The sequence below is a fragment of the Ochotona curzoniae genome, unplaced genomic scaffold, assembly GCF_017591425.1.
Source record: "Ochotona curzoniae isolate NIBS_2020 unplaced genomic scaffold, NIBS_Ocur_1.0 contig_3432, whole genome shotgun sequence".
Taxonomy (NCBI): domain Eukaryota; kingdom Metazoa; phylum Chordata; class Mammalia; order Lagomorpha; family Ochotonidae; genus Ochotona; species Ochotona curzoniae.
The window spans coordinates 12,863,312-12,879,493 of NW_024465859.1; the positions used below are offsets into that span (position 1 = coordinate 12,863,312).

A 16,182-nucleotide genomic window follows, 5' to 3' on the forward strand; every position below is an offset into this window, starting at 1 on the left:
TGAGCAAATCACTCATGACCTTCACGTATAATGGGTAATAAGGTTAATCCTAACTCCCACATGTGGCTGTGATTGTTAAATGAAAGTAAGAAACATTGGACATGTCTTTAGTATTTGTTATAGGTTGCATGAGCACATAAGCTAAGAACTAAGTAGGAAGAGGATGAGAACATAAACTTCAATACCAGCTGAATTCTTTAATAGACAATCTATTTATTTACCAGATGCTTAATGAGTGCCTTAGTGTATATAGGGCTTTTTGCCAAGCAGCCAGGCTGAAAAGAATGATACAGGACTCTTCCTACCCTTGGTCTACCCCAAGGATCCATGCATTTTTTTTCTGTTTCCTCCAGTGTAGTGATATCAATGATCTAAAAAGTGGATAGGTGGAACATTTCATCAAATCCAGGTCACAGAAAAAGCTTTGAGTAGAAGTGTGTTGAGCTGGGCTCTAAGTATCAGTCCATAAAGTGATGTAAAGAGAGGAGAGAAAAAATATGCATGAAGTGGAAAACACAGGAAACTCAGAGAAATCATCATAGACATGAGAGTAAGGATAGGCAGAATGTAAAACTCAGTCAAATGTATAATTTTATTGGACAAATTCAGAAGTTCAGTCACAATGTAAAATATAATGAGGAAGAAAAAGATTAGGCTTAGTCCATTAAAGAACGGTCTGAAGAAGCACGAGACTATAGGAATAAACTCCAGCTCAAGAGGATGTACTGTATATGTGCAAGTATGGAGTTGAGGGAGATTTCAGACACAGAATTACAGGACTGAAGGACTAATTACCTAGTAGGAATTACAGAGAAAAGTGAAGAATTTCTCCTATATTTTTAATTTTTTAAATTTTTTTTTCATTTACAAATACAGGTGGAGGGAGGGAGGGTAGGGGGGAGAGAGAGAGAGAGAGAGAGAGAGAGAATTGCATTTGATGTTTTACTTTCCAAATGACCACAAGTGCTGTGACTTTGGCCAGACCCAAGCAAGGAGCCGGTAACTCCATTTTGGTCTCTCATATGGGTTCAGCAATCCAATGACTTAGGTAACCTTTTGCTGCTTCCCCAGGCACATCAGCAGGGAGGAGAATTGGAAGTGGAACAGCCAGAATTCAAACTGGTGATCATATAGAATGTCAGACTCATGGGCAGGGACTTAACCCTCTATACCACAATGTGGGCCCCTCTTTTAGATTCCTGATTTTGTGAAACAATAGACAGCGCCAACTGAAGTAGGAGACACAAGGATGGGAAGTTCTATGGCTTATTTGGTAACACTGAATGCAAGACATGCGAAAAACTTAAGAGAGGTATCCCACAGATGGCTGGAAATAGGGATTGATGGCTAGGAGTCAAATTAGAGGTGCAGGAGCTAAATGAGAATCATCACATAGAGTCTGCCATGGACACCACAGGGCTGTTTAGTTTACCCTTGAAAACGATGTAAAGTGAGAAGAGGAAGGTTGACCAGAACATGGAGGGCATGTAAGGAATGGGTCAAGGAGTTGCCTGCAAAGGTGAGACGAAGCTAGAAGAGTAAAGGTAACTATTTTAAAAAATAAGGTAGAGAATGCCAATTCTTGCCCAGAGGCTAAGAAAAAAAAAACATGTCTTGATTTTAGCAACACGTAAGATACTATTAACCCACTAAGGGCAGTTATACAGTCAGAGATAAAAGCCAGCTCACTGCAGGGCAAAAAAACAGACATGAGTGGGCCCGGCGCAGTGGCGCAGTGGTTAAGGTCCTCGCCTTGCATATGGGCGTCGGTTCTATCCCGGCAGCCCCGCTTCCCTTCCAGCTCCCTGCCTGTGGCCCTGGAAAGCAGTCGAGGACGGCCCAAAGCTTTGGGACCCTGCACCCGCGTGGGAGACCTGGAAGAGACTCCTGGCTTCGGACCGGCATAGCATGGGCCGTTGCGCTCACTTGGGGAGTGAATCATCGGACGGAAGCTCTTCCTCTCTGTCTCTCCTCTCTGTAAATCCACCTTTCCAATGAAAAAATAATAAAAATCAATCTTAAAAAAAAAATAGACATGAGTTAAAGAATTACAGACATTCTGTATAATCAACTTATTCAGGAAGACTGAGAAGGCAACAAGGAGGATGGTAGACAGACGGAGACAGAAAAAAGAAATCTATTTTAAGAAGTGGAACACTCATTTGTTTAAATCCTAAAGAGGAGTTAGAAGACGAAACTGAAGATACAGAGGAAAGGAAATAATAGGTGCTTATTTCCTGGGATTAGGTCCCCAGTTAAATCAGAGAGACCAGAGCGAAGGTGGAGAAGAAGCCCACGTCCTCTGATGGAAGGTCTCTACTCTGTGATCCAGAGAAGCAGGGAACAGTGAGTTTAAGAGAGACTCTTAAGGAGATGGCAGAAAGTTACAGCAAATCTGTTTAGCAAGGCTTCAATTTGGATTAAACTGCAATAGCCCAACCATGACAAGAATCTCTGCAACAAAGCACCTTGGGAAAACTCCCGTAACGCCTAGCCAGGAAGTCAGTCATGGCTGCTGTGCACAGTAGAGCATGATTGAGGCCACCCAGGGAATGTCTTACCAATTTTGGAAAAGTCCAACTCGGACCCAAAGCAGGATATGGGAATTTTTGGTTCAAATGTGGGAAGTTTCTTCACAGACAAATGCTTTTGTTTTCCCCACCACCCTATCTTGTTGGCCTCAGAATCTGCTGAATAGATTCTCCTCAGAGAACAGTTATTTCTTTTAGAATCACCAGGGACCAGAGAAAGGAGCTCTTGATCCTGAGTTATAGAATCTGGTTCACTAGAAGAAAAGCCACCACCCAGAGCTCTCTCCCATCTCTGGTTGTTAACTCTCTTAACAGGAAGATATGGGGTTGCTTGAAGGTCTCAGCCCTCAAAGAAAAACAGACCTAAGAAGCTGGGTTGCCCATAATTCAGCTGGTTCCTTGCGTCCTACAAAATTGCAGTATTTGTAATCTTAAAATGTCAGCTGTTAGCAGTTTCACATGACTCAATGGAAAGAAGCCACAGTACCTGCCTCTGTGAATGCTGGGTGCTGAGAGACTGCATTGGTAGCATAGGGGTAGCGATGGACTCACCTGAGGCCCCAGGCGTAAGGAAGGGTGGCACAATTCTGGCATCCAATGGCTAAAGCTATACGGGGTTAGGGAAGGAAAGACCCACCTAAACATTGGTTGAAAGTGTGAACTTTGGAGTCCACTGTACTAGGGAAGTGGATATATGTGGGAGGCAGGATAAAGATAGACAGTTACTTTGAGTTGAAACCAGTTTAACTCTATAGAGAGAACATTTTTGTTTGGAAAACCATCTGAATTGAAATCTTGAATGCTTTACTGGTGAACAATGAAGTTGCAGGGCATGATCCAGGAGGAGCTGGAGGGAGACACAGAGAACCCTAATTGCTTTGCAGATGAAAGTGAGAGAGAGAGAGACAAAAATCTTTGGAAGACCCAAGAAGATGGAAAGCAAGGAGAGGCAGCAAGGAAGAGACTGGGAAGCAGATTACCCAGGCAGGGGAAGACCTCTCGGCATCAGAGCCACAGAAGTGGTTTTGTTTTCCTTAATTAGTACCTATAAATTGAATTTTAGGTTTTTATTTTACAATTTGAACTTCTGCTGACATTTGTTGAGGTTCATAATGTGCCTCTTCTACTTTTCAAAAGGTCTTAGAATTTATACAAAGTGAAAAAAAAATGATTGACAGAGATTGCCTTTTATAAAATTATTTTTTAAGCAGGAATTACTTGAGAGAAACAATAGTGGAGATTGAAAGATGGATGAAAAGGCCTGTTGTGGTAGCCTAGTGGCTAAAGTCCTTGACTGGCATGTGCTGGGATCCCATATGGGCACTGGTTTTGTCCCAGATATTGAACTTGCAATCCAGTTCCCTGCTTGTGGCCTGGGAAAGCAGTCGAGAACGGCCCAAAGCCTTGGGACCCTGCACCCCCCGCATTGGAGACTGAGAAGAAGCATCTGGCTCCTGGTTTCGGCTCCTGGTTTCCTGGTAGCTCAGCTGTTGTGGCTACCTGGGGAGTGAACCAGCAGACAAAAAAGCTCTCTGTGTCTTTCCTTCTCTCTGTAAATCTGACTTTTCAATAAAAATAAATAAATAATCCTTAAAAAAAAAAGGTGGAGGAAGAGACTTTTCATTTTGTTCCTGTCCTGAGTCCTCTATCCTTGCCATAAACATATATTTCTCTTGTGACATATTTTTTTAAAATGATCCTGCTGAGCAAAAATATAGCTCTATGCTCTCCCAGCGCCACCACTCCTCCTTGATTTGCCATCACACTGCCTTGAGCTAGGGACATACTTGATCTTAGCCAAAAGGCCGAGAAGCGATGAGCTAGGGACACGTTGGCCTAGAGAGAGGGGCTCAGTGGAGAAGTCCTAGTCCCAGGAAGGAGTGACACGGACTAGAGATAATGCAAGTTGAAGAAAGAGATGAGATTATATAAGGAAAAATTAGGCCCTTAGACTTTTTATGGTGGATGTAGGGTTTAGTTTTATTTTCTACCAGACAGGGAATAGAGGTTAAGTCACAGACATGTGTCTGTACATGTGTAAGATACGCTGTACTGGTAATCTGAACACCGAAGGACCATCTGGATGATTTGTTCGGATTCATTTAATATTCACCAGACTGAAACAAATTGTTCCTCTCTGAGCCACAGTTTCTCCAACCCAACTATACAGTGGCAATGACACTAACAGCTGCCTCCAAATGTGCTACAACTTTTAAACCAGTTCATATAAAGTGCTTAAAACAACATCAAAAACTCACAGGACACTAAGTGTTCGTCATTAGCAACCTTATTCCTTTTAATTTAATTCGTTGAATGGCTGCATAAACTGCTAGAAGTTCCTCGAGAAAGAAGAGGTCCTCCCATACAATCAGGGACTCTTGTTCTCCTTCCCTATCTTTAATCTGTTGCATCTAGGAATGAGTGAGAGCTTGGACTGCATGCATCATCTGCATCACTTGGAATTTCAATAGAAATGCTGGATCTTGGCCTCTAGCCAAGAACTCTAGAACTGCAGGAGATTTTGGAACATGGTCAAGTTTGAGAACTAAAACTCCATTCACTGCAGAGAGAGATGCTAACAGGAGCAGCTTCAGATTCATTTCTGCAAACAGGGAGCACTTTCAGGTCTTCCTTCTGAACTGCTATCACATCCGCTGATGAGCAAATGTAAACCCACATCAGATCTCAGCAGTATGGATGAAGGTGAGCAGTGGGTCCCAGGACCTCGTAGATTTCCTTGTAATTTGGCTCTCCCTCTCTCATTTGTGGCCAGACCGTATTATATTTCACCTCTCCTGGGCACTATCCCCAGATTTCACTCCTTCCTGCCTCCAGACAGAGAAGGGGTTGTCAGTGAGTTCTCCAGTCAACATCTGCCAAGAGTCCCCCAACTTCTTGGACTCCAGAAAGGTACTGATTTTAGCCAGCCTTGCACATCCAGTGCTCTAGGACTCCAGTCTTGGCTTTCACCATGACATTTCGAGAGCAGCTAATCCTGCCCATTGAAAAGCATCCAGGGCTTAGCAGGCAGTAATGAGGCTGGCCTGCCTCCAGCAGTTGGCAAACACCATGACACATTAAATGTCATTGTGGGCTTTGTTTGGTTTTAAATTGAAAAATTGCTAGTTGTAAATGCTTACAAACCTTGCCTAAGGAGGAATTTTTTTCCCTTTTCTTTTTTTCCTTCTTTTCAAACTACTTTTCTCAAGGACAGCTGGCCTCCCCTTGCACCCTGATCTCAACTCAACCTCCACCTCCTCACTCATGCAAGAACAAGCACCCAACAGCTATGGGACCAATGACCAGGAGGATGTTTCCAGAACTACTTACACTGGTGAGAAAGAATGTGGCCCTATTACTAATTCAAAACAGATCTGCTCCACCTCCAGACTCTGAATGCTGATGCACATTTTCCCAGGGTCCTCTACCCTTCCTTTTTCTTTTCTTCTCGTTAAGACTTATTTGTACACCAGCATTCATCACAGGGGAATCTTACTCCAGGGCATTCAAAGGCATTGGGTTTAGGCTCCTGCTCTGAAACTGATAAGTCATTGTTACAGTATATGTCATATATTGAAGGTTGAAAGAACAAGACCCTTGCCTACAGTTCCATAAAAGTGCAGAGTTTATACCCAGAGTCTCTTCCTCTTGACCTCATGGCCTCCCTTCCATGTGAGATTAGAACTGCAGTATAAGAGAAAACCTCATCACCTGCTCCCTTCTTTTCAATGCCAGTCTAGGAGAGTTTTCCCTTTTATGGTTGCATCAATGCAGTTAATCCAAATATATCATCCTCTTCTGCTGTTATTTAAGCTGCCTCCTTCCTCCTGGCCCATTGCAGCCCTGAAGTCAGGGTGCTGTTTTCCTGTGCAAGTGTGAGCATGTGAGCACCTGCATGGGGTGATTTGCGATGATCCAGCCTCTTATTTCATTTACTAACATTTAGGTCAAAAGCAGGCAGGGTCTTGAATGTTTCATGAAGTGACTTTCATCCAATAGACTTGGAAGCAAGGCTTGCCACAAAGACCTTGGTCCACAATGAAAGACAGATCATCTGGGGCTGCAGTTACTCTTTAAATTGTAAGAGTAACTGAGACCTTGATTGCACCCTGTTTGTCCTCATTTAGAGCATCTGTTTTGTTTTAATTCTGGAAAAGAAGAAAACGGGTCAAACCAAACTTTCCTTGGTTAGTACCTAGAACCAGGGTATCTTGCTTTATGTTTCTAGAACAAAATACTTGGGAATGGTAGCTTCTACAGAGTAGGGATTTATGTCACTACAGTTCCAGAATCTGAGAAATCAAATATTCTGGTGCTAACATCTGGCAATGGTCTTCTTGTGGTGTCATTACATGGCAGTAGGCAGAAGGGCAAAGAAAGTGAAAGGGAGGATGAGACTTGCCCTTTTGTAGTGGTACTCCTCCCCTTCACAAAGATGGAGTCCCTATGATCTCACCGCTACTTACAGGTCCCAGGTGATAATAACGTTACGCTAGGATGTAACTTCAACATGACCTTTGTAGAAAACAAACATTATGATGAAAGCATATGGTGACCTTAACCTACCTGTCTCTCCCAAATTCTTTATTCTGTACCTCTCTCTCCCTTTTCCCCATTGTTAGAACTGCTTGATAGAAATCAGAAGGGTGTGATGGGGACAGGGTAAAGATCTGTGATCTAGTCAGACAAATGCTGCTGTGTCAGACAAGACACTTGATCTTTCTGTTTCCTGGTCTCCTCAACTGCTAAATACATCAATAGACTCTGAAGATCAAATGAAAATAAGTGTGAAGACATTGAAGTATCTACCACTTATCAGCACCCTTTCTTCATTTATGCTAATATTAGTACATTTTCTCCACTCAAAGGAATATACGCATTTGCATTATAAAGAAAGAAATGTCCATAAAACCAATTTTCTAAAATACGACTCTTTAATGGTGGATTTAGAATACCAGAAACAAGCCCCAAGAAGATATCAACCCACATAGTTGCAGCAGGCAAGGAGTGACAACGTGAGTCCAAGAGGCCCCAGAAGCAAAGAGCAAGGAGAACTTAAGTGAGAAGTCACAGGTGAAGCACGAGGAATGTGAATAGCTTCTTGCCTTCTTGTATGGAAAAACCCACATTAGCACCTGACAATGGTGTCCTTAAGGTTGTACATATTTATTGAGCTTCTACAATGTGTTGCAATCTCAAACCATTACTATCATCTTCATTTACTCCTTGCCATCTAAATCCTGCTCCAATTATCTAATCATCCTGTTCTTTTCCAGTCCTCTGCACACTACACTACCATCAAGTCTCAGAACCTTGTTTGAATAAATGTCATAGAAAGGCTAGACCTTAAATCCAACTCATTGCTGACATAACAGGGAAGGATGCACCACCGCCACCACTTGAGACAGTGACAGAGACCAACATGAGTTTACTTAGTATTCTCCTCCCCTTGACACTAGAGGCACTTCCAGAATATTCACCTGTTGATAAAAGAGTCAGTTTGGAAGAAGATTCGTGAGCATCCTTGCAGCCTTCAAGAATTAAATTGATCATGTCTGAGAATCACTTTTTGTTTCTAACAAAACATCACTGACTGCACCAACAGGTGTATTTTATGGGGAAAAATGACTTCCTTCTAGCTTGTCCCAGGCAACCATGGGACATTTCATTTCATTATGAGACTGGATAGGAGGCATCAATATGCACTTCACAGAACATCAAGGCCCACATAGGCCCTTATAGAGAACCAAGTAAACATTTTTGTTAGGGACTATCTGGCTTGACATACCCACCTTGTGATTGAGTAGTGAGTCTCTACACTAGGAAAATGTCTTTCACTGGGGAGATTAGCTGGACACGGTTAAGTGCATGGTCATTAAGGCTGTCCATCTTGTTCTACCTTTTTACCTCTCCCTGCCTCTAATGACACTAGACCAAGCACAGACCCTGACAGAATCTAGATGTGATTTGTCCCCACCAAAACTCATGTCTAAATTTGGTTGTTGGGAGGTGGGTCCTTTAAGTGGGACTAATGTCTTTCCATGAGACTGGGTTACTTCTTGTGAGAATGAATTAGCTCTTGCAAGAATCAGTTGTTATAAAGTGGGTCAGCCCCTTTGTTCCTTCTTTTCTTCCTCATGCACCTGCTGGTCCTTTTGTTTTCCTACCAAGCATGGAATAGCACATAGCCCTCACCAGAAACTAATGTGCCAGCATCATGCTCTTAGACTTCCAGATAAGCCAGAATAGATCCCTTCTTCATAAATTACTCAGCCTCAGCCATTCTGCCGCAGCAACAGAAAAGACACAGACAGTGCCTTTGTGCAGGCTGGTCTTGACCAGCAGGCCCTGTTTCCTCTATCTAATAATACTTGGGTAATGTCTAGCATTCAGTTATGATTCAGTTCAATTGTCACAGCCTTTTGAATGCAGCCATGAACAAGAATGTGGCGGGCTCCACAACCAGGCAGACCTACGGTTAAATCTCCATTCAGTTGCAAGTCACTTGGCCTCCCTAAATCTACTTCTTTACCTAAAAATGAGAGAAAGCCACTGAACATCCAGTCATGCTATAAAAAGAATATGTAAGGTACTGAATGTAGTAGCAGGAATGTGGTTGACACTGAAATTCTGCAACCATTTTCATTTTTTCCTGATATCCCTTAATCTGCCCTCCCACCCAAGGCTAAGATGAAAGCTTCTCATTATTACTACCCTTTTGTTCTAATTTTTATATAACCTATTGAAGTGTAATGTATGGACAACAGAACACACCCATTCTAAAGGCATAGTGTGACAGCTTTTGACAAATGAACACATAGGCATTTCTGAATCACATTAAAGTTTCCTTGTGCTCTTTCCTGTTTAAACTCTATGTCCCCACCTCTTGTCCCAGGCAACCATAAATTTCTTCCCATTGCTACATATTATATTACCTTTTCCTAGAGTTTCATGCTAATGGGATTACCAGAGTTCATACTTCCTTGTATCTTGTTTAATTTGTGCAATATTCTGTTCTGAGATTCTCTTCCAACATCTCCAATTGGTTAATTATCATCAAACATTTAACCTGATATTATAATCTAGCTGATTCTTTCACTAGGTTGTGAGGCTTCCAAAGACTCCATATTTTACTTCCTGGATTTCCCAAAGGCACTCAGTGGTTGTTGGAGGAAAGGAAAGCAGTAAGGAAGTAGGAAAGTTTGCAATGGGCATTGCTACAATCTTGGCTGCAACCTTGTACCCCTGTGACTCTGGGAAGTCAATGTTCAAAGTCCCACAAGAAACCCATCTGCAGGTACTTACAGCAGCCAGTCCACAGCCACCAGCAGGCTGATGTCTTCTGTTGGCAGGCCCACAGCAGTCAAAATCAGGAGCATGGTGACCAGGCCAGCACTGGGGATACTGGCTGCACCAACACTTGCCAGGGTAGCTGTGAGGCTGGGAGAAAAGAGAAGGCCAGGTCAGGAAAGGGGGGAAATTTCTTGCTAAAACCATCCTGGGCCACTTGAAGCTTGGATTTTCCTACAGCCATAAAAGCATTCTCCTTCCCTGGCCAACAAATAAGCAAATCTGAGGGATGCAAACCCAGAAACTAGGATCTATTAGGGTCTGTTCATTCTGATAGATGATATTATATTCATGGATAGGAGCCTGATTCCATCATGATATCCAGTTAGCCCATGTATCACAGGACTGAAATAAGATGAGGTGGCTCTCAAAACAGGCAAGGAAATATTAAAGAAGAAAAGCAAATCACTCTCAATCTCCAAAGGAACACAATTGAATTCATTTCTGTCTATGCCTCTCTGTTGCACTGAGCCACAGAGACATCTGTACTATGTGACAGCAGTCTGGGATGAGGAAAGGGACAGGAGTGGAAGGGAAAAGCCATTGCCAATATCATAATAGTAAGCAGACATAGGTGAAACAAATCAACATATTCCAAATGCCACTAAACCTCAAATGTCTGGATGTCCCACCATGGCTGGAAAATACATTATGCAGAAACAAGTTGCCAAGAAGTGATAATGAAATAAAGGAGACTTTCTTTCTGAAATGTCTCCTCCTTTTAGTCTCAAGCCAGCTCCAGAAGGACACTCAGCAGCATTTTGAAGTTAGTTACCGGAAAAGAGTTTAGGATTCAAGCTACTGTATCCAGATGACAGAAAATCTCTGCAGTCCGGCAGAGAAAAATACCTTTCCCTTCTTTTCAGGATGCCTTTATACAAGCTGATAGTCTTATATGGAAGGATGCTTCTGAACACAGATTTTCAACTTGACATTGGTAGATGCTGAAAAGAAAAGAAGGGCTGCCTTCTTTACGTTATAGAATTCTAGAGTTTCTCAAATAGACACTTAGGCTCCAATCTGATGAACAGGCTTCCCAAGTATGGCTGAACATACATGGGGAAAAACTGAATCTTCTCCATTTTACGTGGGAGGAAGCAAAGGTTCCAAAGAGTCTGTGGTTTGAGCTGCTTTCCTCTCCTTCACCCTAGGGCTATCATTGGTAAGTACTTCCTCCAGCCTTGGTTACAAAACCTACTGGCCCCACTCATGAGGAGCTGCTACAGGGGGTAGAGAAATACACTTGCCTTGAATCCATCTAGGTCACAGCAAATGTAGTGTAGTAATCACCTCAGCTTCTGGAGTTGAATGACTTGAGTTCAAAACCCAGCTCTGCCACTCGTCTATGCCATGGCTTTGGCCAACTCACCCACTCTTGTGCCTTGAGTTTCACCTGCACAAAATGAGCTAAGAATGGTCGTGCTCTCTCATGGGCTGATCATAGGCTTTCAAGATCTACTAAACTTAAAAAAAAAATCCAAATGTGCTATAACTCACCACTCCTAACGTGGCAGGTGTATGTTGTTCATCTGGGCTGGGACAGGCAATGAAAATTACCCTAAAGCCCCAAGAGCTGAAGAATGGGAATTTTCAGCCATTTCCCTAAGACAAACTTGGAAAGGGGACTTCTCAGGTTCCAATGATCTTGGCTTTCACTGTTTGTTTTTAGTACAGTCTGCTTCTGCCCTGAGTCACTCCAACATGTCCTTCAGCTCTAAAGCCATGTTATCTGGTTAGTTTTTGGCTGTTTTTGACCAAACCCTGGAAAGGTTTGGTTTGAAATAGATTCTCCCTTTGCTCCTCTACTCCAGTAATTCTCTCACCTCCCATGGAAGGCGTGTCCGTGGCATTCTAAACCCTGCAACAGCTCTTGGACAGTGATTTCCTCTTTATGCGCTCACTTCTTCTGCTGTGCCTCATTTGCACTGGCTTGCACTCTAAGCTGGTGCCTAGAGGTTGTGCAAGACACTATACGCACAATATAGGAGCAAAAACTCACAGCAAGCACAAGGCTATTTGGCAATACCCTCTTTTCCCAGGAGGAAACTGTTCATTGCATGGGTGAGAGAACTTGAAAATGGTTTGCTGGGGTGGAGATTGTTGTGGTGCAGCAAATTAAGCCTCCACTTGAGATGCTCAGGTGCTATATTATAGTGTTTGACTTGTGTCCTGGCTGCTCTGTTTTCTGTCTAGTTTCTTCCCGATGCACTGGGGAAGTAGCAGTTGATGACTCAAGTACTTGAATCTCTGACAAATTATCAAAGATCAAGATGAACTTTCTGGTTCCTGGCTTCATCCTGATTCAGCTCTGGGGATTGCAGCCATTTGGCAAATGAATGAGAGAGTGAAGGATTTCTCTCCCTGTCACTATGCCTTTTAAATTAACAATTAACATTTTCTCTCTCTCTTTTTTTTTACAGGAAAGAATTAACTGATAGTTGGACAGTCATTTACTTGATTTCAGCACTATTTTGAATATTAGTGTTCCTGCTTCAAGCCTATACTGAATCTATGAACTAATAGATATGTTGGGATTCCTCAGTGACTACTTTCTTGTATGCAAGAAAAGTAAAGGATGAAGAATTTACTTGGAAGCACATCATGAAGTGTTTTAAGCAGTAAGCTATGTGCACTTCCAGAGGCAGCTCCTGTCACAGCTACAAATAAGGATTTGGTTGAATTTGACAGAAGACATAATTAAATGCGTGTTGACAACTTCATCCTCTGTCCAGTGAAAATTCTCAGTAGCATCATTCTTACTAGAAAACAAACTCTGTAGACACATTTGAATAATCCAGGTATAATCTCAATCTCTTACTGGTCCATTTTCAATCACTAATTTCCCAGCTTAGAGTGTGAACCTAGTGGGAAGCATAAACCAGTACAGTACCAAAACTAAGAACTGAGGGCCCAGAAATCATTTTTACATAGAAAAGAACCTTTTCCTCTTTGTTTTTAAAATCAAGGAATGTTGGCTCCCTATGACACATATCTTTAAGGACACGACCCAGGGGGTCTGATACTTTGGCATGAAACATGTTTTCCATTGTCAGTAAGATCATGGTGTTCACAATGTCACTGCCACACTTTTAATATTCTAGGTGTTGTGTTTTATTGACCACCAAGAAACACAACAATACTAGTAGTATTTACTGACAAGTGACTGTGAACTAAGCACAGCTACGTCTCCAAACACCCTAGACAATGTGGTAACAGTCTGTATTTTACAGATGAGAAAACTGAGTTTCTCCTACAGTACATACATCATAGGGTGGCGTGAGAGTCAGTTAAGGAAATAAGCACCCCCTGAGGGTACAGGATATTGCATATCGTATAGATACAATGTCTGAAAGCGCAGACCTCAGTGTTAGGTGGTGCGGTTTCAAATCGTATTTTTACCACTTGGAAACAGTGTGAGCTGGTGTGAATTACTTTACCTTTCTCCTAACTTTCCAAGCTGTAAAACACAGACCCCAACAGTTGCTTTCTAGGGCTGTTTCTTAGATCACAAGTTAAGATGCTGAGTAAATGGAAACCTCCAGCAGCATCTGGAAACCTCATTTTGGACCTCCCTCTGAAAGGTAGTGTGTGCTGGATTCTTTGCATCTCAGTTTCCTTACTTATATTGGATGACATCATTCAACAAGTTAGCAGATGAAAAAGAAAAGTTTCAGATGGTAATTCTGATTCAAAAAATGTAACTATCACTAATTATTTTTCCTTATTCCTGTGCATATAGATAGTAAAGCATGCTAAGCTTTGCTTGCTGACTTGGTTGCTGAACTGAGCTTGGATGCATATAATTTTTGAAATGGTTGTAAAGAGAGATGGGAAGTCTGTATGTCAATAAACATGTTCTTGATCTGGCAAAAGACCTCAAAGCCAGACCAATCCAAAAAAAAAATCTCTGATGTGGTCATTCCATTGCAGAATCCACTATAAAACACACACACACACACACACACACACACACACACACACACACAGGACATGACCAGTGAAAATTTTCAGCTTCACTACAAACAACCATCAGTCAGCAAATTTGCACATTTTCAGATTTTCATCATGTTGAGAAATCAGACATGAATAAACCTGGTCAGGAATCTGCTGAAATAACTCTGGACCACTAATGTCCTCCCGGTGAATGAACTGCTGAATGCTGTGAGTCAACCCTATACCATATTATTGCCAAAATCCCTAATGTAAAGATTAATAGTGTTGGCTGGTTTGAAGTTTTATAGAGGAAAGACTAGCACCTTAACTTGGATGCAAAAGACATTGCCCAGTGAAGGAGGAGAGAACCATAGGACTCTAAAATCTTTCTTTGGGTCAAAACCAGAAAGCGAGGATGACATAGTGGAACAAGTTGGCTAAGCAGCAGAGATCCAACTTGTGCTACTAGCACCCATATCCATCTGATCCACAGCCCAGGCGTGTCAAGTGAATCCCACCACCTCATGTTCCTCCCATGCAAAATGGCGACAATGTCTCTATCTCTTCTCTTCAGGACTTTCAAGCATATTCAAGGCCAATGCATGCAAAGGGTCTGTCACCTCACAGGTTCTAAAGTCTAAGCCATTTTAAAGAGCCGGTGGTGGCAGATAAACCAGGCCGGATATAAATAATAGGGCACAGAGGGTAATGTGGTGGACTGAATGACATGTGCCCTACAAGAAAAGACAGAAAAAAATTCTATTTGTTTTTTTTTTTTGTACTATATTAAAAGGCAAACAAAGCAGGATTCCACACTGATTTTAGCCCATGAGTTACCAATTCAAGGTCCCTAATTATGATTTTGCATACTTTCCTCATAAGAAATTGAGATATTGGTAACAGGGAGATCACATGAATAGAGAAAGCCATAGAGCTGGTTCACTGTTTTGTTTTGTTTCATTTTTCTGAATTAAAGCCAGATACTATCTTCAGGCTTAATTGAAGTTTGTATTTGGAGCGAGAGTGATCAAATTAAAGTAATGATTGTAAAGACTTTTACATCATGCCATAATGAATATGCAACATTGAGTGGTTTGAAGATTGCTGTTTTCAATGCCTCTAAACAAGAAGCCATCAAATGTCTGGACTGGTAGGTCTAATCTTTCAGTTTACAGAGAAGCAGTGTTTTTAATGACGTTTTCTGACAGCATATTTTGTGACTCTTTTAAAATGATGACTTTACATGGTGAAAAATAAAGGTTTTATAAAAACAAAAATATACAGTATTTATTTTTAATGAAGTATGCTATACTGAGGCTTCTCTTTGTTCCAATATGTCATCATTTCTGCTATTGCCCTGTGGAATATTGAAGGGAGCATGATACAATAAAAGAAAAACTAGATTTAGTATCAACTGATGTCAATCCCAGTCACAGCCCTACCAGCTCATTACCGATGGTGGAGCCTTAGACAAACTACTATGCTTCTTTGAATCTGCCTTTCCTCATTTTTAAGTGAACTTAGAAGTAATCATTCTACCAACATCACAGGATTGTCAGACATCAAACAGCACCTGATTTTTGAAGTTCATTGACATGTACCATAGACGCCAAAGGCCCTTTGTTTCCTGCCACAGTCTTTCTTTTTTTCTTCCTCTGAAACTTGCCAATAGCTCCTCGTCTGCAATTTTCTTCATCATCCTTCTACCCAGAGAACTGAAATTCCAGTGGCTTCCACGCAAAGTGCAAAGTGGAGCAGTGTCAGGAGGTTATTTCGGGGTTTCCTTCCCTATTTCACTCACCTTACAGTCACAATCTGACCTCCATCTAGAACAACTCCATTCATTTGGGCAATGAAGATGGCAGCTACTGCTTCATAAAGGGCTGTACCATCCATGTTAATGGTTGCTCCAACAGGGAGGACAAATCTGGTCACACGCTTGTCAATCCCAAGGTTTTCTTCCAGGCAACGGAAGGTGACAGGCAATGTTCCAGCACTAAAGGACACAGACAGAGAGAGTTATGTCCACTTTAGAGAAGTAGGACAAAGCACAAGCGAAATGTTAATGCAGGTTTTGTTCTTTTGTTCCCATAAAGCAATGTGACATACAAAAAAGTAGACTCTGGAGCCAATTTTTTTTTTAAAAAAATCAGTTTTATTAAGATGCTAATAGGCAACAGAATATTTTTGTTGGCTCCGAGCTTTGACTTGCATTCAGAGTTTCAAGTTGCTTTTTTCTTTTGGCTGCTTTTTCCACCTTAGGTTAAATATTGTAGTATGTCTGATTGTCCATATTAATTGGGCTGTAAGAACAGTTGTGCTAAAAAAGAATCACCTGGCAACAGTGAACTAAAATGAACAATGTCTG

At 41.8% G+C, this 16,182-nt stretch overlaps 1 protein-coding gene across 2 annotated transcripts in view; it reads right to left on the bottom strand.

The window, feature by feature from the left end:
• SLC1A2 (solute carrier family 1 member 2) overlaps positions 1-16,182 on the bottom strand; it is a 133,176-nt gene that overhangs the window by 9,987 nt on the left and 107,007 nt on the right. For both annotated transcript variants that reach the window (XM_040980108.1, XM_040980109.1), the window contains 2 exons: positions 15,616-15,810; positions 9,837-9,971 (listed from right to left, as the gene is read on the bottom strand). In XM_040980108.1, coding sequence (XP_040836042.1) covers positions 9,837-9,971; positions 15,616-15,810 — 330 coding nt within the window. The remainder of the gene's footprint in view (positions 1-9,836; positions 9,972-15,615; positions 15,811-16,182) is intronic.